The sequence below is a fragment of the Boleophthalmus pectinirostris genome, unplaced genomic scaffold, assembly GCF_026225935.1.
Source record: "Boleophthalmus pectinirostris isolate CB_2022bp ecotype Guang Dong unplaced genomic scaffold, ASM2622593v1 HiC_scaffold_9, whole genome shotgun sequence".
Lineage (NCBI taxonomy): Eukaryota > Metazoa > Chordata > Actinopteri > Gobiiformes > Gobiidae > Boleophthalmus > Boleophthalmus pectinirostris.
The window spans coordinates 4,960,688-4,988,413 of NW_026571541.1; the positions used below are offsets into that span (position 1 = coordinate 4,960,688).

At 38.4% G+C, this 27,726-nt stretch overlaps 1 protein-coding gene across 1 annotated transcript; it reads right to left on the reverse strand.

The window, feature by feature from the left end:
• Positions 1 to 4,374: 4,374 nt before the first annotated feature.
• On the reverse strand, positions 4,375 to 21,225 carry LOC110167113 (mucin-5AC-like). Its single transcript, XM_055147702.1, has 12 exons — positions 21,187 to 21,225; positions 19,268 to 19,311; positions 18,888 to 18,921; positions 16,720 to 16,915; positions 15,690 to 15,802; positions 12,788 to 12,956; positions 11,049 to 11,158; positions 9,067 to 9,238; positions 8,851 to 8,960; positions 6,423 to 6,594; positions 5,640 to 5,749; positions 4,375 to 5,153 (listed from the first exon to the last, which is right to left on the reverse strand). Exons 2-12 carry the CDS (start codon positions 19,277 to 19,279, stop codon positions 4,999 to 5,001), a joined length of 1,353 nt encoding a protein of 450 aa, XP_055003677.1. The 5' UTR covers positions 19,280 to 19,311; positions 21,187 to 21,225; the 3' UTR covers positions 4,375 to 4,998.
• Between the last annotated feature and the right edge of the window lie 6,501 nt (positions 21,226 to 27,726).

Genomic DNA, 27,726 nt, shown 5'->3' on the forward strand with positions numbered 1-27,726 from the left:
ATGTGAACTGGATGCCTTGAAGAATCACCTTCAAAGGTACATAATACTCACATTTACTTACTTTAAACTGTACTTTTGTAATTGTACTTTTCTGGCAGCATACTTTTACTCCTATTTCATTTATTTATGGTTTATTGAAGTATCTGTACTCTTACTTGACTAAAATATTTGCTTCGTCTTCTACAATGACAAAAGAAAAAACGTTGACAGTATGAAATTATTTAGTTTATCTCATTTTTGTTTCTGTCATTTGAAAATATTACATTTTGTGCAATTTTTTTGTACTTGTACTTTTGCACTTAAATTAGCTTCAAATTATAAATCAGATGTTATGTCCGTACAATTACTCTTGAGTCATTTTTTGGACTACTACTTTGTACGTAATGTTACTTTTACTTTTGGCTGCTCTACCCACATCTGGTTGTCTTCACTGTATTTTGCTGAAATTTCTTGGCTGAAAAAAGACAAATGAAAAGAAGTCTCCAGTATACTGCAATAGACGCATGTGTCTCAGATTTCTCCTTTGTTTTAATCATATTTCAAAATGTGTAAACTCCAGATATAACAGTTCAAAAGTTGTTTTGTATTTGCATGTGAGAGGCATATATAATATACCATTATTGGAGGAAAAAATAACTCAATAAAACATAACTTGTTGTGTTACTATTTATAAATCATAGATCAATCAAAATAACTATATATATATATATATATATATATATATATATATATATATACGTGATATATATATGATGCTACCTGCTCCTTTGCGTAAAACTCGCGTTATTAAGTCCGATACTGCGGCCGCTTTTACTCCTCTTTTTGCGGCGTCTGCTCTCACCCTCGCTCCTGCATACACAGACACGGAGCATTTAATGAATGTATTTATGTCCCTTTGTACCGGCGTTTTAAACATTGTAGCTCCTTTGAAAGCCATGCGCCCAAAACCCAGACCAAAGCCATGGCTTAACGACACTACACGCGCAGCCCGGCGGGAGTGTACGGTGCCGTAGAGCGGAGCGCAGGAGGAAAAGGGACGGATTGGAAGTGTCTCATCAAATTCTTCAAAGCAGCTGGAAGAATTACCAGAGTATTGTTAAAACTGAAAAGAGTAAATTTTTATCAGATCTGATTTTAAGTAAAGTTAATCAACCTCGTGTTCTTTTTAAAACAATCAATTCTGTTCTTAATCCTAGTCCATCCACTACACTGGAAATGACACGGGAAACATGTGAAAAATTCCTCTCCTTTTTTAATGAGAAGGTTGCCGTTATCAGAGCCAACAGAACTACACTACCCTGTTCTAATGTTGCCATGACTCAGTGTTTAGATGTTTTTAGTAAGTTTGAGCCGGTGTCACTGTCTGTAATCACAGGGATTGTTAATTAAAAAGCTTAAGCCATCGTCCTGTCCCACAGACCCAGTCCCACCTCGCCTCTTTAAGGAGGTTTGGGACACTATTGGCAACTTGGTCACAGACATTATTAACAGTAGTTTGTCTTCTGGCACTGTGCCCTCTTTTTGTAAGAAAGCTGTGGTTGAGCCATTGATTAAAAAAACAGGTCTTGATCCCACAATTTTATCGAACTATCGACCAATTTCCAAACTTCCCTTCATGTCAAAAATCCTGGAGAAAACTGTTATTTCACAGCTGCAGCCTTTTTTAGATGTAAATGGAATTTTAGACACTTTTCAGTCAGGCTACAAGGCGTTTCACAGCACTGAGTCTGCACTTTTAAAGGTTTTTAATGACCTGTTTTTAATAACTGATGCTGGTGATTCTGCCATTTTAGTGCTTTTAGACCTGACTGCTGCTTTTGACACAGTTGACCATGCAACTCTTTTAAAACGCCTTGAAGAATGTGTGGGTGTCAGGGGGACCGCCCTGGAATGGTTTAGGTCGTACCTCTCTGGGCGGTCCTTCGTTGTAAGGCTGGGGGACTCCACCTCGTCATCCACCCCTCCAGGGTTCAATCCTGGGGCCTATGCTTTTTGCACTTTATCTGCTCCCTCTTGGAGAAATTTTTAGAAGACATGGCCTGTCTTATCATTTTTATGCAGATGATTGCCAAATTTATTTACCCATTGGCAAAAAGGATCACTGCCCCCTGACCCCCCTGCTCGACTCTATCGGACGTCAAGGCGTGGTTGGCCCAAAACTTTTTGAAACTCAATGAAGATAAGACTGAGGTGATACTGTTTGGGGCCAACAGTTCCCTCACTAATGTGGGATTCCTCAAAAATCATGTTCGTCCCACGGTCACCAACCTCGGCGTCATCTTAGACACTGATTTTAAATTTGATAAACAGATTAACAATGTTTTAAAATCAAGTTTTTATCATTTGCGGCTTTTATCTAAAGTTAAAACTTTTTTATCTTTTAAACTATTTGAACAAGTTATGCACGCTTTTATTTCATCGCGCCTGGACTACTGTAATGCACTTTATTATTATTATTTATGCATTTCGCAAAACGCACTTTACCGACTACAGTTAGTCCAAAATTCTGCAGCGCGACTTTTAACAGGAACAAAAAGGAGAGAAGAGCACATCACCCCAATCCTTGCATCTTTGCACTGGCTCCCTGTTAATTTTAGAATTGATTTTAAGATTTTATTGTTTTAAAGCTTTGAATGGACTGGCTCCACAGTACGTCTCGGACCTCATCCAAATTTATACCCCTGCGCCCCGCTTTGAGGTCCGAGGTCCAGCTCCACCTCAGGGGGCCTAAGACGAGACTTAAAACCAGGAGGACAGGAGCTTCTCTGTGGTCGACCCTAAACTCTGGAACGATCTGCCGCTTCACGTTGGAGCAGCTCCACAGTGGAGAGTTTTAAATCTCGTCTGAAGACCCACTTTTATTCTCTGGCTTTTAACACCGCGTGAGTTGTGTGCTCCTCTGTGTTTTTTATTTATTTTTATGTGTTTTTATTGGTTTTACTGATTTAATTTATTTATTGGTTTATTTATTTCTATTCTATGATATAGTTTTATTTTTATTTTACTGGTTTTATATTATTTTACTAGTTTTATTACTTTAAGACTAGTATTATTTTAGTAATTTACTTTATCATCTTATTGTTGTTATTTTTTATGTATTTGTGCAGCACTTTGGAAACAGTTTGTTTGTGAAATGTGCTATAGAAATAATGTAGATTGGATTGTATATATACATATATATATATATATATATATATATATAATTCCAAATCTTAGATAGGGCAAATAATGGACCATGTCCATTATTTGGACGTGTAACTCTGACCCACTTGGGCATCAGCTGCAGTTAAACATTTGAACCATGGACTAGGGGACTTTTTTGGACGTCATGGAGCACAAACTGATGAAAATGTTGTTATTAATGGTCGTGGAAATGTGTGTGTGTGTGTGTGTGTTATTCAGGGAAAAGTTGGTGAATTTTTAGTTTGATGTTTGAAGTTTGAAGGAGGAGAACCTGTGAACTGTACCTGCTGTTTTTGTAGCTTCGTGTGACTCAGGGGCAGTTTGAACTCAACATTATTTACACCTTTGTATGTGTTTACAGTTTCCTGCTGCTGAGACTAAATAAACTGGAACATTCTGCCATCGTAGTTCTGCACAGAGCCCAGCAACAGTCGGCCAAGAAAAACACTCGAAAAAGAGTTTAGATTTAACATGGACATCGACTTATCAAAGCCTGATCTCCTCAGATCTCAGAAGCTCAGCGGGAAGGAGTCTGGTTAGAACTTGGATGGAGACACTGAGAAAATCAGGAGCCACAGGGGGCACCAGTCACTAAAACTGTTGTTGTGTCCTTGGGCAAAGCACTTCACCCACATTGCCTAGTATGAAAGTGGTGTGTGTGTGTGTGTGTGAGTGTTGGTGGTGGTCGGAGGGGCCAATGGCGCAGATTGGCAGCCTCGCATCTATCAGTCTGTCCCAGGGCAGCTGTGGCTACAGTAGTTTCTTACCACCCCCGACTGTGGAGTGAATGAATAAAGCGTCTTTGAGTGTCCAGAGCAAAAGCGTTATACAAAACTGATGCGTTATTATTAGTAGTATTATTAACGTAGAAAAGATGTCAACAAAGACCTCATTTAGTCTAGAACTGACCTCATCCAGACGCCCTGGGAACGTCAGTACAATACAAAAAGACGTCATCTGGTGTTACACTCTGTACCTTCAGTGGACCGAGACTGGATGTATAAAAATGACCGTAAAAAAGACGTGTTGATGTTTCTTTGTGCAGTGGGTAGTTCAATAAGTTGGGTTCATGTAACATCACAATGTTCTAGATTCTCTATAGTTTAGACTGAGCTGGAGGACAGAATTCTCAGACGGACTGCAGATTTGTTGACGTGGTTTAAATCACAAAAACTGACACAAAGTCCAACATGTTTTCATCATCATCATTTTTATCATTTAATAAACTTCAGTGGATATATTTTTTTCACATTTCAACCCCAAAGACATGAGTGTTGTCAGTTGAGAGACATAAAGTTGCACTATGTAACTTTTTGGTCAGGAGGTGGGGGTGTTTGTTTCTATAGTTACTGCTCTACCTGGAATGTTCCACAGCGTGACATTAAACAGCTCCATCTTACATTTACTCAATTACAGATGGTTTTAAAGCCCACGGATACATAGAAAAACCTCTTCCACAGATCTGACCTGTAACTCGATCTGGTTTGGTCTCAGTGAAGATGGAAAGGTTTAATGCCATACTGTGAAACATTCCAGACATCATAACAATAACATAACAAGCAACAACATCTCCATGAGAACACAAATTGACAGACCCTAAACCAGAAAAGTTACACAATGCATCAAAGAAAACACACAGAATATAATGGCTATTTTTGAATCAATCCTTCACAGATAACATGAAACATCTGAGGAGCATAAGTTTGAACATTTCTTTATAAACTGAATCTCCCGTAGAGGTATACAGGCCCCGCCCACCATCTGAAATCATGACTCAATCAAATTCTGATTCAGATGTAAAGATAAAACATTTCTTCAGGGGCATTGTTGTTTGTTGGTGTGGAGGAGATCCATGGGGACGCCAGACGAGTCACAGCAGTTGTCGGAGCACACGGTGTAGTGTTTACAGCACTGCCCGCCGTAACCGCCACAGGGGGAGCCACAGTTACCGCCGTGAGGGGGCGTAACAACTGCAAAAAGTGAAAAAAAAAAACAAAACAAAAAACATTAACATTATCAGAGTAAAAAGCATGGTTTAATGAAGCTTATTAAAGATGCACTGTGCAACTTTTCTGGTGCTTGACTCCGTGCTGAATGTTCTACAGTATGGCAATCCATTTAACAGATAAGTAGGTCAAGTTACAGGTCAGATCTGTGGAGAAGTGCGCCGACTCACAGTAACAACGCGTGTTTTTGCAGTAGTTTCGAAAAAAATATAACACCTGTAACTGAATAAAAACAAGATGCACATATTTGTTTAATGCCATACTGTGGAACATCCCAGACAAAGCAATAACATCACCATGGAGACAAGCAGACGACAAACTCTCCTTTTATTATTAGCTATTTTACTGGATTGAATTTAACATACATGAACACCTTTGGCGAGGTGAGGTCGTTGCAGATGGAAGCTACAAGTGGCTGTATTTGTAGGAATGTTTCTAAACTGAACGTACCTGTGGAGTTGCAGAAGTCTTCAGGACAGAAAAATCTCACTCTGTAATCATCACATTTTTTGTCGGGCTGATTGATGTTCTCACAGGCAAAGCCGCTGACTACGTTATATCTGTTCAAATATAAATTTGGGATTAGGGGTGGCGACAATAAAACTGGGTACCACTTCACAATAACAACTACATCTGACGCAAAATGGACTCATGTGAGCTTTAAACCATGTGCAGGGTTCAAACTCTTTTCAAGTTTTGGACATTTCATTTTTCACAAGTTCAGCCCAAATACTTGAAATCAACACAATCTGATCTCCCCACACATCCTGGATCTTATTCTTTGCTCTTAGTTCATTTAATAATTGTACAGAAGTATCGGATCAGGACTCGGTATCGGCAGATGCTCAAAATCAAATGACTGAAAAATGACTGAATGTGATCGGGACATCCCTAGTTTTAGGGTTAAGTTGGTCAGGGTATGAATGAAATACTAAGCCTGAATCTTCTCTTTACATTATTAGCTCATTATGAATTGTTATGCTTTAATTAAGGCTATTAAAATGTACTTATTATAAAGTGTTACCAAAAACTAACACTGTTTAATTTTGAGAAGGAAAAAGCTGACCTTAACTGAATAAGATTACATAGCAATACTCAAGAATCTCTCCAAATATTTTTAGTTTTTAAAATTGTATTCTATCACGTACGATTGTGGTGACAGAATTACATTTCAATAACAAAATTGAGTGTAAAATGTCCAATACATATCAGTGTCAGTAAAATGATACTTACACAGTGATCACGTCTCCAGTCGAGGACACACTGTTCCCAGATGTAGTTTCCACCTCGATATTAAGAGGAAACTCACAGATTTGTCCTGGATATTCTTTCAAAAGATCTTCCAAAGTTTCATAGTCTCCCTTCCCGCTGGGGTTGTCTCTGTCGAACCAGTCAGTCCAGCAGCCTGCAGAAGGACAACAGAACTCCTCAGTATTTGGATTTGGAGGTGTGTAGAAATCATTAAGTACACTGCCAAAATTAACCTATAAACATTTAAATCTATCAGCAAATGACTTAAAAGTAGTGAAATGATCTGTCTGTCATGCAGCAAGATCATTTTACTTGACAAGTTCTCGTACGGAGACTGGGAAGGTGACTTTTAAAATGTATTCTCCTACAGATTACAGATGACATACCCCAAAATGTAGTTTGTAATGTAATCCATTAAAGTGAGTAATGTAATCTGAATACTTTGGATTACTTGATTTGCTGTAAAGACGAGGAAATCTTCACATAAGATGTTTTGTCTGCTAAAAGAAAATGAAAAGGCCGAGTCTTTACTTAACCGTATTAAAAATATTATTGATAGAAGACGAGGAGACACGTCCACGCAGCAGGATTTAGTCCTGTTAAATCCTGTTTTAGACCTGGTTTAGTCCTGTTAGTCCTGGTTTAGTCCTGGGTTTAGTCCTGGTTTAGTCCTGGTTTAGTCCTGGTTTAGACCTGATTTAGTCCTGGTTTAGACCTGGTTTAGTCCTGGTTTAGTCCTGGTTAAGACCTGGTTTAGTCCTGGTTTAGTCCTGGTTTAGTCTGGTTTACCTGGTTTAGACCTGGTTTAGTCCTGGTTTAGTCCTGGTTTAGTCCTGGTTTAGTCCTGGTTTAGTCCTGGTTTAGACCTGATTTAGTCCTGGTTTAGTCCTGGTTTAGACCTGGTTTAGACCTGGTTTAGACCTGGTTTAGTCCTGGTTTAGTCCTGGTTTAGTCCTGGTTTAGTTTAGTCCTGGTTTAGTCCTGGTTTGACCTGTTTAGTCCTGGTTTAGTCCTGGTTTAGTCCTGGTTTAGACCTGGTTTAGTCCTGGGTTTAGTCCTGGTTTAGACCTGGTTTAGACCTGGTTTTAGATCTGGTTTATTCCTGGTTTAGTCCTGGTTTAGTCCTGGTTTAGACCTGGTTTAGACCTGGTTTAGTCCTGGTTTAGACCTGGTTTTAGACCTGGTTTAGTCCTGGTTTAGACCTGGTTTAGACCTGGTTTAGTCCTGGTTTAGACCTGGTTTAGACCTTGTTTAGACCTGGTTTAGTCCTGGTTTAGACCTGGTTTTAGTCCTGGTTAGACCTGGTTTAGACCTAGTTTAGACCTGGTTTAGACCTGGGTTTACACCTGGTTTTAGACCTGGTTTAGACCTGGTTTAGTCCTGGTTTAGACCTGGTTTAGACCTAGTTTAGACCTGGTTTAGTCCTGGTTTAGACTTGGTTTAGACCTAGTTTAGACCTAGTTTTAGACCTGGTTTAGACCTTGTTTAGACCTGGTTTAGACCTAGTTTTAGACCTGGTTTAGACCTGGTTTAGACCTAGTTTAGATCTAGTTTTAGACCTGGTTTAGACCTTGTTTAGACCTGGTTTAGACCTAGTTTTAGACCTGGTTTAGACCTGGTTTAGACCTTGTTTAGACCTGGTTTAGACCTTGTTTAGACCTGGTTTAGACCTAGTTTAGACCTGGTTTAGACCTGGTTTAGACCTAGTTTAGACCTTGGTTTAGACCTGGTTTAGACCTGGTTTAGACCTTGTTTAGACCTGGTTTAGACCTGGTTTAGACCTGGTTTAGACCTGGTTTAGACCTTGTTTAGACCTGGTTTAGACCTGGTTTAGACCTGGTTTAGACCTTGTTTAGACCTGGTTTAGTGCCCGGCAATGAAAACAGGAAAATACCGCTGTGTAATCCATTTATTTGAAACAGTAACTGTAACTGAATACAGTTACTCCTACTATTCTGATTATGTAACTCTGGTACAGTCCTAAATCCTGGTGACGTTCATGGGCTGGAGATACATTCAAGGATGCTAAGTTTGAGATAAACATTCATGAGTATCGAGCAAATCTGTCTCACTGAATCTAAAAACAAGTCAAGTGTTGCAGGGGAAAACTTTGGTCAATGGATTGTAACTTCTTTTAAACATTTATTGCCTAAATTTAAGATTTTCTGACTAGTCACGAAAGAAATATATGTGACTTTTTTAAGATTACACTGTGAAAAATCATGTCTACCTTAGAATCCGGTGTGATTTATGTATGAAAATAGAGAATTCAACATTACTGATATTGCACCTTCTCATCAGGTGCACCTCATAGTCCCAAACATATGGTATTTGTATAAGAGGGAGGATCCCGCTGTCTATTTAGGAAACAGAAGAAGGTTTTAAACATTTGAACAGTAAACAAACTTACCTTTTGATTTACAGAATTCTTCCGGACAGAAGAAACGGATCTTATAATCATAGCACGGGGGCTTGAGTTGGTTAGAGTTCTCGCAGATGAAGCCGGTATATATGTCAGATCTGTTATCGAAAAGAAATATGAATTCTTAGCATTTGTATTTTTGTTACACGTGATTTGAGTTTGGCACTCTAAACCCATCCTACATGTTTGCACAGTGAAACTCACGCTGTAATCACGTCTCCAGTTGAAATCACGGGGTCCCCGGCTGTGGTTTGGACGTCGACCTTCAGAGGAAAGTCACAGATTTGTCCAGGATATTCGTGGTGAAGATCTTCCAGAGTTTCCCAGTCTCCGGTCCCGCTGGGGTTGTCTCTGTCGAACCAGTCGGTCCAGCAGCCTGCAGCGGGTCGAACGAAATTCAAGAGTTTGAGTCAAAAATGTTGCTGAGACTCAACAACAAAGCAAAAACTCAAATCTAGCCGAGTTATGATGATCTGAATTAAGAAAATTTGATCATGATTTGAGTCATTTTCTCTTCACAAGTAAAATGATCTACCAGCGGAATGAGACTTTTTGTGGTTAAAATATCAAAATACATCTTGCTACACTTAAAGGTGCATTGTGTAATTTTCTGGCTGGGGGCTGTTTCTATGGATGCATCATTGCTCTGCCTGGAATGTTCCACAGTATGACATTAAACACTTTATTCTACTTAACATGTATTCAATTACAGGTGGTTTTAGAGCTCAAAAATAGCTAGAAAAACAGACATTCTGACTGTGAGCGGGGTCGCCTCTCCACAGATCTGACCTGTAACTTGGTCTGGTTTGGTCTCCATGAAGATTGAAAGGTTTAATGCCATACTGTGAAACATTCCAGACAAAGGAATTACATTTCCATTTAAGATAAGAAAAAACAACAACTCTTTGCACTTCAAATATGAAACAAAATCCAGTATTGGAGCAGTGTGTGGGCACCGCCAGCGTCACTAGGGGTGTCAAATGATCGCGTTAATTGCGATTAATTAATTAGTCATATTTAGTGTGTTATAATGTTTTTTAATCGCGTTAATCTCATTTTTAATCTTCGAACTTTACTGTTTCTGCATGCGAGTTGCCTTATTATAAAATCTGTTTTTATGTGATGTAAACACAAAATAGTCAATATGAGCTCAGAGGTACTCGCCTGATTCATCAGCAGTGTTGGGAAGGTGACTTTTAAAATGTATTCCCCTACAGATTACAGATTACACACTCCAAAATGTAGTTTGTAATCCATTAAATTACTTAAAGTGAGTAATGTACTCTGAATACTTTGGATTACTTGATATTGTCATGCTTTGTAGTTTAGTTCTGGTTTTAGTCCTGGTTTAGCCCAAAATGTGAAAACAGAAAAATACTGCCGTGTAATCCATTTATTTCAACAAAGTAACTGTAATCCAATTACCACTCACTGAAACAGTAACTGAATACAGTTACTCATAATTTGTAGTCTGATTACGTAACTCCGGTACATGTAATCTGTTACTCCCCAACACTGTTCATCAGCCAGTTTCACTTCGTGGAAACCGTCTGGCCTCGCAGCATTAGAATTTGTTCGCTCGATGGTGGGCAGGTACTTTTTTTATTTAACCTGTCGCTACTCTTTGGTTATGACGTATGTAATGTGCTAAATCCCGTAGGAAGAAGAACAATAACGTCTTTCTCCTTGATAAAATTCACCAAACATTCTCTTTGTTCTGGTTCTGGTTTTTAGAAACTAAACTAAACGGAGACACTAGGTGCTGTCAGCCTGGCTACTGTCTCAGCGAATTTATCCAAAACCAGTGATTTGTCCCAGTTTTATACAAGAAATATTCCAGATGTCAGTTAAAAAACAGTAAAAAGAGATCATCTGTTTAGCTAAAAGACAGAAAAAGTGCTTAAAAATGACCAAAACACAAAGAAAATGTGACTATACTGATGAAATGTTAGTCATAAATGGGCCGAGTGCAGAACAGTTTTCCTTAAATATGTTCTCGTTTCACAATTTTATTATTACCAACCACCACAAACCGGGGATGTCCCAGTTAGAATTTGAAAATCTGGTCACCGAGTTATGATGCAACACAAGTCACACTATGGTTGAACTACAAATTAGCATTAACACGGGGTCTGTAAAACACTGTTAAATACGGTAAGCTGTCTTCTGAAATGGTTCCATCTCACCTTTCTCGAGGCAGAACTCCTCAGGGCAGTAGAATCTTACTTTGTAATCGTGACATGACTTGTCTCTTTGTTTACCGTTGTCACATATAAAACCACTGCTGGGACTGGCTCTGTGGAGAGAACATGGACTGTGTAAAGACGTGGACAAAGGCAGTGAAATCAAAACATCAGGATCATGTAGAGCGGGTTCATACAAACATTTTAAGATCAAAATCACAAGAGTCGATGGAGCCAGAAGCGCTTCCATGAACACTTCCTATTTGTTAGTTATGTCCATTTATAAAGGAATAGAATAATCAAATGTGTTGGGAATATGGTATTTTTACTTCTGGTCTTGAAATAACCATAACATGGGTTCGAATAGGGCCCAGGAGAGATCACTAGATTACTCAAACATGAACATGACATGACATCTTAAACCTCTTCAGATATGTTTTTGAGAAAATGTTATAACATTGGAGAAAGCTCCAAAAAGTTGATCTGGCATAAACTCCCTCTTTAAGGAAACAATGAACAGTGTAAATCAGAGGTGGGACTTGCAATTCGTGAATTGAGTCGATTCACTATTTTAAGACTTGAGACTTGAATAAAATGGACTGAAATGGACTTGGGACTTGAATCTGTGTATCGTTCATTCGTTTTTCAATATAAAACCAAAAATAAGAAAATGAAAAAACAACTAATTTCTTTGTTATTTGTCTCCAAAACCAAAATGAAAAAGCGGATAAGGATTTGTTTTTTCAGTTTTCGATTTTGTGTTTAAATGAAGAATGAAAAAACAGATAACGGTCGTTTTCCGTTTATGTGACTTCCATGACTGTGATGCCGAACTTTTGCACCGCGTACGGACTGAACCAGGACTGATCCAGGTCTGGGACCAGACCGGGACCAGAGCGGGACCAGACCGGGACCAGAGCGGGACCAGACCGGGACCAGAGCGGGACCAGAGCGGACCAGACCGGACCAGAGCGGACCAGACCGGACCAGACCGGGACCAGAGCGGGACCAGGGACCAGGGCGGACCAGGGCGGACTCCAAAGCTTTGACTCCGAGCCTTCGTGGGGTCCGAGCCTCAGCTTGGAGCTCCGGCCCTACTGTGGGCTCTGACCCTCTGGTCTGGTCCCGGTCTGGTCCCGGCCTGGTCTCAGTCCCAGTCTCAGTCTGGTCCCGGTCTGGTCCTGGTCTCGTCTCGGTCTCAGTCCCGCTCTGGTCCCGGTCTGGTCTCAGTCTCGGTCTGGTCCCAGTTTCAGTCTGATCTCAGTCTCGGTCTGGTCCTGGTCTGGTCTCGGTCTCAGTCCCGCTCTGGTCCCAGTCTGGTCCCGGACCTGGATCAGTCCTGGATCAGTCCTGGTTCAGTCCGTACGTAGTGCAAAAGTCACGTAAACAGAAAACGGCCGTTATCCATTTTTTTCATTCTTCATTTAAACACAAAATGAAAAACTGAACAAACTAATCATTATCCATTTTTTCATTTTGGTTTTGGAGACAAATAATGAAGAATTATTATTTTTGGTTTTATATTGAAAACGAATGAACGAATGACACACAGATTGACTTGACTTGGATTTGAAGGTCAGTGACTTGGGACCTGTTGATTTAGTGTTGATCCGAGTGTGATTGATGCTTTCACACCAACAAAAACAAACCCAAACTAAGAGCTTTTGGTTTGAATGGTGCGCGTCGACTGCTGTCAGCGTGAAAGTACTCTGCTTCAAAACAATATCAAAACCATCACTCACTCGACGTAATCCCCGGTGGACTCCACACTGGCTCCGCTGACGGTCAGGACCTCCATATGCAAAGGGTTCTTACAGATTCGTCCTGGATTTTCCTTGATGAGTAGCTCCAGAGTTTCCCAGTCTCCATCACCGGTGGGATCATCTCTGTCAAACCAGTCGGTCCAGCAGCCTGCATCAGAGCAAATACACAACCGGTCAAAAGTTTTTGAACACCACACTTTTTCCAGGTTTTGACTGTTTACCAAAAGGTATTGGTACAGTTGATTGATGAAAGTGTCCACGTTTGGCAGATAGAACAGCTGAACACACTCGTGTCTCCTTCTTTTTACAATAGAAATCAAATATTCTTCAGAAAGTTCTTCCCAAGTCTGTTGCAGAAGTTCCATAAATGTGTGGCACTTGTAGACAGTGTTGGGAGTAACAGATTACATGTACCAGAGTTATGTAATCAGAGTACAAATTATGAGTAACTGTATTCAGTTACAGTTACTGTTTCCATGAGTGTTGAAATAAATGGATTACACAGTGGTATTTTGCTGTTTTCACATTTTGGGCTAAACCAGGACTAAACCAGGATTTAACAGGACTAGACCAGGTCTAAACTAGGTCTAAACCAGGACTAAACCAGGACTAAAAAAGGACTAAACCAGATCTAAACCAGGTCTAAACCAGACTAAACAGACAGACTAAACCAGATAAACCAGGTCTAAACCAGGACTAAACCAGGACTAAACCAGGACTAAAAAAGGACTAAACCAGATCTAAACCAGGTCTAAACCAGGACTAAACCAGGACTAAACCAGGTCTAAACCAGGTCTAAACTAGGTCTAAACCAGGACTAAACCAGGACTATAAAAGGACTAAACCAGATCTAAACCAGGTCTAAACCAGGACTAAACCAGGACTAAACCAGGTCTAAACCAGGTCTAAACTAGGTCTAAACCAGGACTAAACCAGGACTAAAAAAGGACTAAACCAGATCTAAACCAGGTCTAAACCAGGTCTAAACCAGGACTAAACCAGGGCTAAACCAGGTCTAAACCAGGACTAAACCAGGACTAAACCAGGTCTAAACCAGGACTAAAACAGGTCTAAACCAGGATTTAACAGGACTAAACCATGTTGCGTGGACGTGTTTCCTCGTCTTCTATCAATAATATTTTTAATTTGGTTCAGTAAAGTCTTTCAGCAGATAAAACATCTTACGTGAAGATTTCCTCGTCTTTGCTTCTCTACAGCAAATCAAGTAATCCAAAGTATTCAGATTACATTACTCACTTGAAGTAATTATGTTACAAACTACATTTTGGGGTATGTAATCTGTAATCTGTAGGGGATTACATTTTAAAAGTCACCTTCCCAACACTGTTTCCGAGTTCTGAATCAGTTATATACACTGCAAAAACTCAAATCTAGTCAAGTTAAATGTACTTGAATTCGGTGGTGGAGTGAGCAGTTTGAGGCTCTAGGTGAACTTGAGTTTGGGGCCCTCACTTTAATGCACCCAAAAGTTTTGTTTATTTTTTTTTAAATATATTTCTTGTCTGTATTTCCCCATTGTTCTTGAGACATGCACATCTCTTTATTTGAATTATGCTGGATTGGAAACTGGTCTTATTAGTTAGGAAGTCTACTAGATAACCAGAACTGAAAGTAGTTTTATTTTTTGGCTAGTACATTTTTGTTTACATCCATTACATATGATTATTATTCTTTTTTTTTTCTTCTTATGATTATGGTTTGAAAGTAAAACTACTCTCATTTAATGCCATACTGAGAGAAAATCAAATTGCTCTGAGGCCTCGGCAATTGGTTGGGGGCCCCTACAGGTTTGGGGGCCCTAGGCAGCTGTGTACTTTTGCCTAATGGTAGCGCCGCCCCTGCTTGAATTAAGAAAGATTTATCATGATTTGAGTCGATTTTACTTGACAAGTAAAATGATCTACCAATGGAACGAGACTTTTTGTACTTAAAATATGAAAATACATCGTGCTACACTGAGGATAAGAAAAACAACAACTCTTTGCACTTATAATAAGAAACAAAATCAAAAGTACGAATGAACTAACTACTGCCATGTAAGGTTGATTTCAAGTAGTTATTTCTAGAATTTTGCATCTTTGAATTTATTATCAGGCCATTCATACTAATCATAAACTTTTTTTTAAGTATGTTTATCTAAAATCTGACCGAATTTAAAGCATTTATCTAAAACTTAGCAGAATTTAAAGCATTTTATCTAGAATTTAACAGAATTTAGGGCATTTTACCTAGAATTTGGCAGAATTTAAAGCATTTTATTTAGAATTTAGCAGAATTTAAAGTATTTATCTAAAAATTTGCAGAATTTAAGTCACTTTATCTAGAATTAAGCAGAATTTCAAGCATTTTATCTAGAATTTAACAGAATTTAGGGCATTTTATCTAGAATTTAACAGAATTTACAGCATTTTTTCTAGGATTTAGCAGAAATTAATGCATTTTATCTAGAATTTGGCATCTTTGAACTTATTATCAGGCTATTCATACTAATTATAAACCTTTTAAGTATGTTTATCTAGAATTTGGTCGAATTTAAAGCATTTTATTTAGAATTTAACAGAATTTGAAGCATTTTATCTAGAATTTGGCATCTGATAACTTAATATCAGGCCATGAACACTCATCATTGACTGGTTTTAAGTCTGTTTATCTAAAACTTAGCATCCATAAACTTATTTCCAGCCCGTAAATACTCAGTACTAGTCTAGAGGTCGTTTATTTGAAGAGAACTTGTTAAATAAAATGATCTTACTGCATGGACAGATCATTTCACTGCCTTTAAATCATTTTCTCATAGATTTAAGTGTTTATATTTTACATTTTGTATTAGTTTTTTGCAGTGTGAGGGTTGTGGACGTACCTTTGGGGTGGCAGAACTCCACTGGACACAGGTATCTCACTTCGTAGTCACTGCACATCTTGGTTTGGATTTGATTCCTGTTCTCGCAGATGAAGCCTTTGAGAGGGTCAGATCTGCACAAGAACATTACAGTTTTATCAATAATAACTCATATCAACATAGTTCAGCCCCTCAACTATGTGTGAAGGTAAAGAACACATAGTTTTATACTGATTTGACATTTTGAGGCAGATAATCCCAGTTTAGCCTGGTTAGATACTGGTTTAGACATGATTTAATCTTAATTTAGTCCTGGTTTAGTCCTGGTCTAGTCTTGATTTAGTCCTGGTTTTGTTATGATTTAGTCCTGGTTTCATTTTGGTTTAGTTTTATTTTAGTCCTGGTTTAGTCTTGATATAGTCCAGGTTTACTCTTTAGTCAGTCCTGGTTCAGTCTTTATTTAGTCCTGGTTTAGTCTTGGTTTAGTCCTGGTTTATTCTTGGTTTAGTCCTGGTTTAGTCCTTATTTAGTCCTGGTTTAGTCTTGGTTTAGTCCTGGTTTAGTCATTATTTAGTCCTGGTTTAGTCTTGATTTAGTCCTGATTTAGTCTTGATTTAGTCCTGATTTAGTCTTGATTTAGTCCTGGTTGAGTCTTGATATAGTCTTGTTTTAGTCCTGGATTAGTTCTGGTTTAAACCTGGTTTAGTTCTGATATAGTCCTGGATTACTCTTTGTTTAGTCCTGGTTTAGTCCTGGTTTAGTTTGTCATTTTGTCTGTTGATCAGCAGGTTGTGGCTCCTTGTGTCAGTGGTTCTGGTACAGACCTGGAGTTGTGTTTTGTTTCATTCACATGTGTGTGAATGAAACAAAACACAACTCCAGGTCTGTTTGTGATGAAGAAACTACATTAGAACATAGATCACAAAATAATATAATATAGATCCTGTGCACATTAAAGTGAGACATACTTGAATATGTTGTATATATATATTCAGTATATTGTCATGTATTAGATTTGATTGTTTGATCTGGGTTATATTTGTGCACTCACTCAGCGATGTCTCCAGTTGAAGACACCGGGGCCTGTGTTTGTACTGTCCGCGTCTGTATGTCCAGAGGTTCGTCACAGATTCCTCTTGGAGTTAGTTTCCGTTGATCAGAGAGAGTCTCCCAGTCTCCGGTCCCTGAGGGGTCGTCTCTGTCATACCACGGAGTCCAGCAGCCGGGGTAGAAGGTTCCCTGCGTCTCTGAATGAAACAAAACGGTAAAATGTGACTTTAATACATTTCAAATCTGACATTGATAATTGCTGTTCCTGAAAATGACTTTCAAAAGCAGTCTACATTTATGGGAGTTGTGTGTTTGTAGAGTCACGTCTGAGCTATTCAGAAACGCAGAGGAACAGGTTCTGAACAAAAACTTTTTTTCTAAAAAGTGGCATATTTCCAGATATAATTCAGTTATTGTCAACTCCAACACACTGAAATCAATCAAATCAAATTTAATTTTTCTCCAATCTAACAAAAATGTTACTTTAAATGTTGTAATAAGGATTATTTACCATTGTGTCCATTTAAAGTATATCTGGAAACTTTAATTGTAATTTTATACTTTTATGAACATTGGAGTGTCACAAATATTTTTCTGTTTTAATGTTATAAAATACATTTCTGTAAACAATCAACACAAATCAGGCTGTACGCTCCAATGTCCTAACACCCTGTTTATTTTATTTTTAAAATGTTATTGTTTGTTTTTAAAGCGTTTTTCATGGACCAGCATCTCAGACCTCACTGTTCCTGAGGGCCAATTCCAACTTATTGTCCCAAAAATGAGACTCAAATGGGTTTGGTCAAGAGGTAACGGAGGGAAACAGGGGCAGATTTTGTACATTCAAATGTCTCTTATTCAGAAACTAGAGGGACTATTGAAATAAGTAAAGTATCAGAATGTAGGAAAGAGTTACACTCCAACAGGGTCAAGTTAAACCTGTGATATTCTTTCAAGTTGTTGACAAAAAATAAAAAAAAAACTCATGTCGGTAACGGAGGGAATGAAATATGCAGCACTTTTTGGACAATAAATCCAAACAGTGATAACTCTTGGTTCTCACTTCCATATCCTTAACAAACTGGTTTGAATATTTGCTTCATATAGTTTTCTACCATATGGTACAAGATTAGGTTGAAAAACCTCTTACTTTTTGACTCATGAGATTTTTTATTAAGAAAGGTCATGGTAACGGAGGGAAAAGTAACGGAGGGAAAATTGTACAAACAAGTAGAAGGTGCAGGATTTTACATCATTTGTCAACTTTTTTCTTCTGAATACTTTAATATTACTTCAAAATGAAAGGAAACTATTTCTATAAAATATGTCAGTCCTTCCAAGCTAATTTTTATCATTTTAAATACATTTTTTTTGAAAAATCATGTCCCTTCATCAACAGTTCAAAGATGGAATAACACAAGATATGATGAAATACATCCATTTATTTACATGATTTTCAGGTCTTTGAAAATTGGGAAATAATTTTTGTTCCATGTTTCATACATGGTCTGTTTAAAACATATGGAACTTTAGAACCAAAAATGGTACAGAAAAAAGGTCAACAGTTTCATAAACTAGAGTACATATGTATCTGTTCAATACAGTTTTATATCAGATGCATTAACTTGAATTTTTGGCCTTGTTGTTTACTTCTGCTTGACCAGGCCCAAAAGTTTTTTGGAGTCTTTGAAACGCTCTCCCCCCTCACGTTAAGAGCGCCCCCTTCAGTCGATTCTTTTAAGTCTCATTTAAAAACACACTTTCACTCACTGGCTTTTAACACAATGTGAGAGCTGCCTGCTCCTCTGACTGTCTTTTATTGATTTTATTGCTATTTTTCTATTTGCTAATTTTAGAATTGTTTATGTTTTTTATTGACTTGCTTATTTATTTATTTTATGCTTTATTTGATTCAATGTGTTCATTTATATTGTGCCTATTCTGTGCAGCACTTTGGAGACTTTGTGTTGGAAAATATCCCATGCAAATAAAGTTGGCCTGGATTGGAATAAATTCAAATTAGATCATTTTAATAACATTTTAGGAATCTAAGCAATGCTCTCCGTCTGTACATGTCCCAGATACAGTTACGTTTCAGCGGAGACGAGTAGGTGTGGCAAACCTCAACCAGAAAAGAATTTTGTAGATTTTTTTTTTTTATGGACTCACCCACGAGCAGCGTTGCAACCAGGACAGCGACCACCTATTGGGAAACAGACAAGAGTTCATCAAATACTGCAAAAAGCAAAAAGTAGGTAAGTTAAAATGACTTCAATTCAGAACATTTGACTTTATTTGAGTTGATTCAACTTGATAAGTAAAACGATCTACCAATGGAATAAGTGTTTTTAGTGTTTTTTTAGTTTCTTGCAAAGACTTGTTGATTTCCTTAAGTGTAACAAGATGTATTTTCATATTTTAAGCACAAAAAGTCTTGTTCTGTTGGTAGATCAACACAAATCATGCTCAAACTTTCTTAATTCAGTTCATCTTAACTAAGATTTGAATATTTGCAGTGTGATGTAGATTTAGAGGTAATAATGCTTTACCGAGGCCTTCATTGTTGTAGATTTGTTGCTCTCTTCTGCTCAACCTGTGTGAAAAAAAATAATAAAATGTTTTAAAGAGTTGTCCACTAAAACATCTCCGAGAATCTTATATCCCTCTCCAGGCAGGCGTTGCAGATTTGCAACAGCTAAATGCCAATTACCTATTTACTCCACATCCATATTTTATGAGCCTTTTTAACTCAGGAGCCTTTTTTCCCATCCATGCTGATAAACATGGATGATACAGACTGTGCAAGAACGGCTACACGCAGATGGCCTGCCGTTTGTATGCAACACATTTGACATTTTCACTCTATTTTGAGGATTCAAATGTTTGTGTTTCATATGAACTTTGCTCAAGAAGTGGTTTAACAAAGACTTTTAGTATCACAGTCATGATTTAGCCTTTATTTTTTATTGAACTGTATCGAATCGATTTGAAATATATATCGAATCAAAAGTGCACTGTATCGAGATATGTATCGTATCGGCAACTTCTTAATGATACCAGGCCCTATTAAATACGCATTTGCGCTTCGGCGACATGTCCGGACCCCTGTATGGTCACAGCAACCTACATTCGGTTTGTCGATTAAAATAAACATAATCGATGAAATTCTTAATGATCAATTACCGATTCATCGACTAATCATGCCCATCCCTAGAACAGACCCTCCCCTTTTCAATCTCGTATGCACCAAAATTGAATACATCACGTCCCTTCCTCGCTGACACTTCAAAGTCCAAACATTGACTCTTTTATAACACACAGATGAACAACAACATGTCAAGGGAGACTGAAGAACTTCCATATCGCATGATGAATAAACATGATTAAAATAAAACATTAAAAACACAGAATAATTCTCACAACGTCCTGACAGTTATTACTCTTTAAAGGTTGTACGGAGGATTTTTTTGTTTGTTTGTTTGTTTGTTTCAAATTGTCAATGAAAGTTCAAAATACCATTACAGACATGCAGCAGCCTTATAATTATGATGACCAAAAAAAAAAAAAAAGAATGAAAATCCATCAATTGTGGACGTGGTGGGGGCAGATAAACATCAGTCAGTAGATAACAAGGCTCCCTCTTTATCTATTGGCTGTTAGGTTGTCAATCAAACTCCTTACGTTTCTATGTTTCTGACTTGCCGACGCGCTGGCATTGCGTGGTTTATGTTCGCCTCTCACGCACTGATGCCATTTACTCAACCAGCACAGCGGCTCTTGGTGTATTTTTCGAACTGTAGCTTCCTTTAATTTTGCACAAATTTTGTTTTAATGGCAGACAAGAATTCACGACCTGTTCGCCGCAAAAGAAAGTCAGTTTTTGACGTCGCTGAAAGAAGAGAAGGGGAAAAGGAGCAGAGCGCAACATTTAAAAACGGACAAACAATCGCTGCATTTCTCATTCCTTGGAAAATCTTCTGTGCAACCTTTAAGCTCTTACATGTGTAGTACTTTTCCCAAATACATTTTTACTCTTACTTGAGTCAATCTTGGACAACAACTCTGTACATCTACTTGAGTAATATTATTCTGAAGTCACGTTACTCTTACTGGAGTACAAATTTGGATTACTCTGAATACTAGGACAGTACTGTGATGTAGGATTTACTCTTGGACACACCCTCTTCATTCAGTTTTTTTATTCATCATTTACATTTACAAAAGAAGACGTAAAATGAAGCGAGACACATGAAATTATGTTGCAAAATAAAATTTAAAAAAATGAATTAGCTTTGTTTTGTCTTGAAATAATAGTTCCGTATATATTGCTTCATAAATTATTTTTTTCTCTGTGTCTAAAATGTAGAAAATAGTAAAAAATAACATGGAACAAGAGGGTGTGTCCAAGCTTCTTTTGACTGGTATTGTATGCAGAAAAATAATAATAGTATAATGTTTTGTAACTCACCAGAAAACAGAAGAGTCTGCAGCTGTGAGGAGTCCAGCGCACGCTCCTTATATACGCCCTGAGGTTGTAGTGAACTCCCTTAAGCTCACGGTATCATTACAAATAACAAATGTAATGACACCCTGCACGTTGAAATGGCTGTTCCACCTTTAATTACCACAAAAAGTCCAGAAATGCAACACGACCAGTTATTGTTATTGTTGTCGGTGTAATGGCTCATTCATTACAATCATATGTTTTTTCTGAGAAGACGGAGGTGGAATGTGTCAAACCTTGTTACATATAGACACGGGTGAGATGGAGAGTTTTGGTCTTGGAAGATTTTATAACCTCATGCTTTAAAAAGAACTGTACTTTTAAACAAAAGCACTACAATCACAACTGAAACTAATATGACACAATCTTCTGATTTATGTTCTTGTACCCGGGGTTGTGTTTCTGTTTCATTCACACACCTTTAATGCGCAATCCCTGGCATACAGGCTGAGTTCTTCTCTCAAACAGAAAAAAAAACACTCTCTTCCACCTTGTCATGTCCGTACACATTCACTAAAATCATTTAGAGCTTGGGTGTCAAACATACAGCCCGGGGGCCAAATCCGGCCCTCCATGACCTTTAATCTGGCCCTCGGCTGATTTTTTACTGATGTATTTTAATTATATTTTTAAACCTGAAGACAGAATTTACAATTTTTCGCACCATTCACAGTCAAAACCTCTGATGTGCCGCAGACATGCAACTACAAATAATACATTTACAGTTGCGCCTGATCAAGCAGTTGCGCCTGATCAAGCAGAAGTAAACAACAAGGCCAAAAATTCAAGTTAATGCATCTGATATAAAAATGTATTGAACAGATACATATGTACTCTAGTTTATCAAACTGTTGACCTTTTTTCTGGACCATTTTTGGTTCTAAAGTTCCATATGTTTTAAACAGACCATGTATGAAACATGGAACAAAAATTATTTCCCAAATTTCAAAGACCTGCAAATCATGTAAATAAATGGATGTATTTCATCATATCTTGTGTTATTCCATCTTTGAACTGTTGATGAAGGGACATGATTTTTCTAAAAAAATATATATATTTAAAATGATAAAAATTTGCTTGGAAGGACTGACATATTTTATAGAAATAGTTTCCTTTCATTTTGAAGTAATATTCAAGTATTCAGATGAAAAAAGTGACAAATGATGTAAAATCCTGCACCTTCTACTTGTTTGCACAATTTTCCCTCGGTTACTTTTCCCTCCGTTACCATGACCTTTCTTAATAAAAAATCTCATGACTCAAAAATTTACCGACATGAGTTTTTAAATTTTTTGTCAGCAACTTGAAAGAATCTCACAGGTTTAACTTGACCCTGTTGGAGTGTAACTCTTTCCTACATTCTGATACTTTACTTATTTCAATAGTCCCTCTAGTTTCTGAATAAGAGACATTTGAATGTCAAAAATCTGCCCCTGTTTCCCTCCGTTACCACTTCACCGGACCCAGTTACTACATTTGTGAGCAGGTTTTCTCAGTAATGAACATGAATAAAACAAAGCTGCGCTCAAAACTAAAACACACAACACACAAACACCTGAATGACGTTCTGAAGACAGCAGCTCCTCAGGACATGGAGCCTGATATTGATGCACTTCTTCAGACTAAAAGATGCCAAGTTTCAGGAGCAAAAAGAAAAGCATGACTAAATTCTATGAAATGCATACAAGTTCATGTTAAAACATTGTGTTGAAATTGTATTTTTCTTAAAGTTTCAGGTTGTTCATAATATTATAATATTTTGTAAAAGAAAGAGTTCATCAATTAAAAAAGATTTCTGTAATAGATTTGTGTTTCTCTGCACAAATATTTGAACTTATTGTTATTTTTGGGGTTTATATGACATGAGTTTTCTGATCTGGCCCCTGGACCGTACACTCCTGATTTAGAGAATTTCAGATCTGGAATTGCCAATCTCTACTGAACAAAAGGTAAATGGATCCGTTCACTGGAAAACTACTGCTTCATAACATTCAGCCACATTATGCAGCATTACTCAGACGGGTGTGAAAGAAACAAACACAACTCTGAGTTTGTTTTTGAGGAGTTAACAACATTATAACATGACTTAAAACTCACAAGAGTCCATTCTGCGCACTATAACCTGTACATAGACTAGACAGAGAATAGACTTTAAAGCAGCTCTGCTTGTACAAGTGTCTCCATGGCCGAGCACCAAAGTCCATCTGTGACATGTTAGTGTCATAATGAACCATCTCACACTCTGAGGAGCTCAGGGACCGACCTCCTGCTGGTGCCTGTAAGAGAACTTAACCTGGCCTGCAACTTATCCTCCATGTACATCTAAATAAACTTCTCCTGATTAAGACATCCAGTTGGTCTCCAGCCTTTTACTTCCATCCTTTTTTGGACAAGCTGAAAACTTGTACAACAGTGCCCAGAGTCAGGACTAAACACAGGGAGTCAGTGTTTCAGATTCACACAGCTAAAACCTGAAACAGTTTTCCTGAACATGTGAGACAGACTCTACTTTGACTCTGTTTAAATCCAGGCTCTAAAAGGTTCTGTTTAGCTGTATATGTATATGTATATGTATATGTATATGTATATGTATATGAAAGCTTTTCATTCTGCACTCTTCTCTCTCATTTATGCCAAAAATGTCCCTCTCTCTTTTTAATTTGACTTAACATTACGTTGTGTACGAATTGTGCTGTACAAATAAACTTGCCTTGCCTAGATAAAACACAGGTTCATACTGGGAAAGCTTTTCTCATTCTCAGTATTGACTTTACTCCACACCCTCTTTTCCTGCAAATGTGACTGAAACATGCTTTACTTGTATTGGTACTTCCATAGACTGTATATATGAATGGACATAGCTAAAGTGCTATCCACCGCATTCCAAAATGAAGTGCATCAGGAGGCTCCTCCAGCTCCTACTGACCCCCGCTCCCATTGACTTCCATTACTCACTTGTCGTCCCTCTCTCTGTTCCTGCTGCTGTGAGTCTCGTCATTTTGATTTTAAATGTTCGTATTAATCCATGACACATGACACATTTTTCATTTTGCTATTTTGTCCCTAAATCAAGATATGAACATAAATAACAGACCAATCAGACGCCTTCATTCCCCGAGGTCGCTCCCATTAGCATTAGCAACAGGTTTGATTGACAGCGAGTGTGTTTCGTTGCATTTAGACTACATTTACACGTAGCCGGGTATTCTGAGAAACAAATATTTCCCTCCGTCTGTTTTACAAAATAAGATCGTGCACACAGCATCGTTTTAAAAAAAGTTTTTTTTTACATCAACCCGGATAAATCCTCCATCGAGCGTCGTCAGAACTACACTGAGCCTCTGGGCGCAGCTGGATTAGATTCAAACCTGTAGCATTTATTTCATTACAGTTGTAAGTTTAACTCACAAATACCTTGAAAAACGTGCATTAGTGAGCGAGCTCACTTCTCCGGAGATCTGTTAAAGAAGTGGTAAAATCACTGATCTCCAAGCCCTTGTTCATCTCTGGTCATGGATCTGATCCATCAGCTGTGTGCAAATGAAACACATGAAAAGTGTTTCACCAGAAGAAACAGATGAGCTGAAGTGGGGAGTGGGAAAATATCTATTAGTGGCAGAAATATCTATTAAATAGTGAGGCTGATGTGCATTCTTTTATGATAGACGCTCCTCCGTGAGTTTATGGATATAAAAACAGCGTGGAGCAGTGAGGACAGCTGGAGACAAAAGGCAGCGAAACTTCTGTCTGTCACACTTCACTGTGTGTTTTGAAGCAGACTTTGTTCACTGTTTTCCTTGAGTAACATCAATGCACCTGACAGAGCTCGTATAGTAAAGTTGTGCGTGTGACATGAGCAACCATGTCGTGCTCTGGTCCACCTCCTCCAAACGAGCCAAAGTCCCATTTGTGCTGTTCCTGAGCACGGGTCGACTGTGCTCACACTGGACAAATGTACCGCGCTTTAGGGTCGATCCGTCCCTCGGAAAGGTTCTAAAGTCCTAGTGTGAGTGCACCCGTAGAGAGCCTATGGGCTCTGTTCATGCTTACATCACAAACTGGAAGACATTTGGAAACATGTGGATGACGACTTCCTGCGAGCTCCGTTGGCGATAGTAACTCTGACAAAATCTCTGAAAACTGAGAAAATGCCCTGGTTTTCTTCTAAATGTCATTGTATTCTTTCTTTTTTCCTTTTATAAATTGCCTTAAAAAAAACAAAAAAACAACAGGTGTCATTGTAGTTTGTAGTGTTCCGTTCAGCAGATCAACAGTTTCATCCAGTCGTCTGTAAGCGTCATGAAGCTGTGGTTAGAGTCCTGTTCCTCCTGGGAAACTTCGGCAGGTTGAGAAGATGCTGCTGCTGAATTCCATGGTTTTATCAGGCTCATTCTGATTTCTGATTGGATAATTGTCTTGAGAACCATAACACCAAATTATAATATAAACAACTTGTCCATCATGCCCAGTGTAATTAAGAATAAATCATCTTTAGAATTGTATTCAGTAAAAGCTCTAATTGTTTGAACATGTTCATCTTGTATCTGAGGACAGTTATGTCATCATTTCAAATCAAAATGTTACATACAGTTATTTACTTATTTTAACCCGTTCTTCAGCCTATGACAATGCCTATTGTTGTGAAATGAGGTCGAAGAACATAAGAAAACTCTCAAATAAACAAAAGGAAACGTGAGTCATGTTTGGCGACTATGACCAGGAGCACATTTGTCATCACGCCAACGAGGTGTGATCTTATCTCATCTCATCTTATTTGTCCCATGGAACTGAGATGTCCATTTCAAGTACAGTACAGCTCAGATAATAGTGACACCCGCCCAGGTACAGGTGACACCCGCCCAGGTGACACCCACTCATGTACAGGTATTCTATTTGTGTGAGAAACATCAGCTCATTGTGCGATAAATCACCTTTAGACACACTTCACTTGTCTGCTGAGGCACCCCACAGGTCAGGGCCGTGTGATCTGAGACACAGATTCCAGTTTCAACAAAGTACTTCCTGTCTACTAAATAGGACTTGAACCAGTTTAGTGCAGTCTTAAGATGTCCACCCAGTCCTCTGGTCTCTGTAAGAGGATCCATGATCGACAGTGTCAAAAGCAAATCAACACTGACACTTCGCCTGCGTCAGTGTTCGGGCGGGTGTCATTTGTCACCTTGATCAGGGCAGGCTCAGTGCTGTGGTGGGTTCTGTCAGCTTCTCCTGGAGGCAGCCTGAACAGAGAATCTTAAAAAAGAGTCTTGGAGAGTTAAAACAGTTCTCAGACATGTCTCTTTATTAGTTCAGGCATTTTTTACACAGAAAAAGCAGGTGCATTTATACGAGCATAACTTGATGAGTTTGCATCTTCAGCAGAAACATACACAGCAGTTTTGACCCAACACGTGTTTATTAGTGACGGGCGACTGGACCCTCGTGAAGCACTGACACCTCAGTCGCAATATTGTCTCAAATGGTTGGACGTGTTTGAGGCCTCGGAGAAACACTGACCTCTAGTGGACAAATTAAACCATTGGCACACAGGTGTCTCAACATCGATGAAATATTGTTAGTGTAAGACAATACTTGTGTGCAGAGCGACACCGTAACAACAACAACAATAATGATGGTGATTTAAAATAATATGTAAAGAGCAACATAAATAGCAGCTGTAAATAAGAAACTTGTAGATGCCATCGAAAATGAAACAAATGCCAAAAGTCGCCAAAATCACCACTAACGTCACGCAACACTCCTCACTACCCAACATTTTTAACAAATATTGGTGCATCTTTTATACTGTAGCAGTTTAGCGCTTGTCAAACCACAGAAGTGCGCTGAACACTCTGAAACACTCTGAACCAATCACAGAGTGGAACATTCGCTGAGCCAATGAAACGCTTCGATACACTGAAGCGATTGACACGCAGAGAGAAGCAGTAGGGAGAGGGAGCGACACTTCCACACTTTGGTCACGTGAGCGGCTGCTGTGAGACGAGCTCCGAGGCAGAGCTTCAGAGTGATTTGTTTCAGAAAGAACGAGACGAGCTCCAGAGCTCCGACTCATTTGCCCAACACTAGTGTTTATCATAGATTGGCCATATACACTCATAGTCCATATGTGTTGGGAAGGTGACTTTTAAAATGTATTCCCCTACAGATTACAGATTACATACCCCAAAATGTAGTTTGTAATATAATCCATTAATTTACTTAAAGTGAGTAACGTAATCTGAATACTTTGGATTATTTTATTTGCTGTAGAGAAGCAAAGACTAGGAAATCTTCACATAAGATGTTTTATCTGCTAAAAGAAAATGAAAAACCCAAACTTTCCTGAACCAAATTAAAAATATTATTGATAGAAGATGAGGAGACACGTCCACGCAGCATGATTTAGTCCTGTTCAATCCTGTTAAATCCTGGTTTAGTCCTGTTTTAGTCCTGGTTTAGTCCTGGTTTTAGACGTGTTTTAGTCCAGGTGTAGTCCTGGGTTAGTCC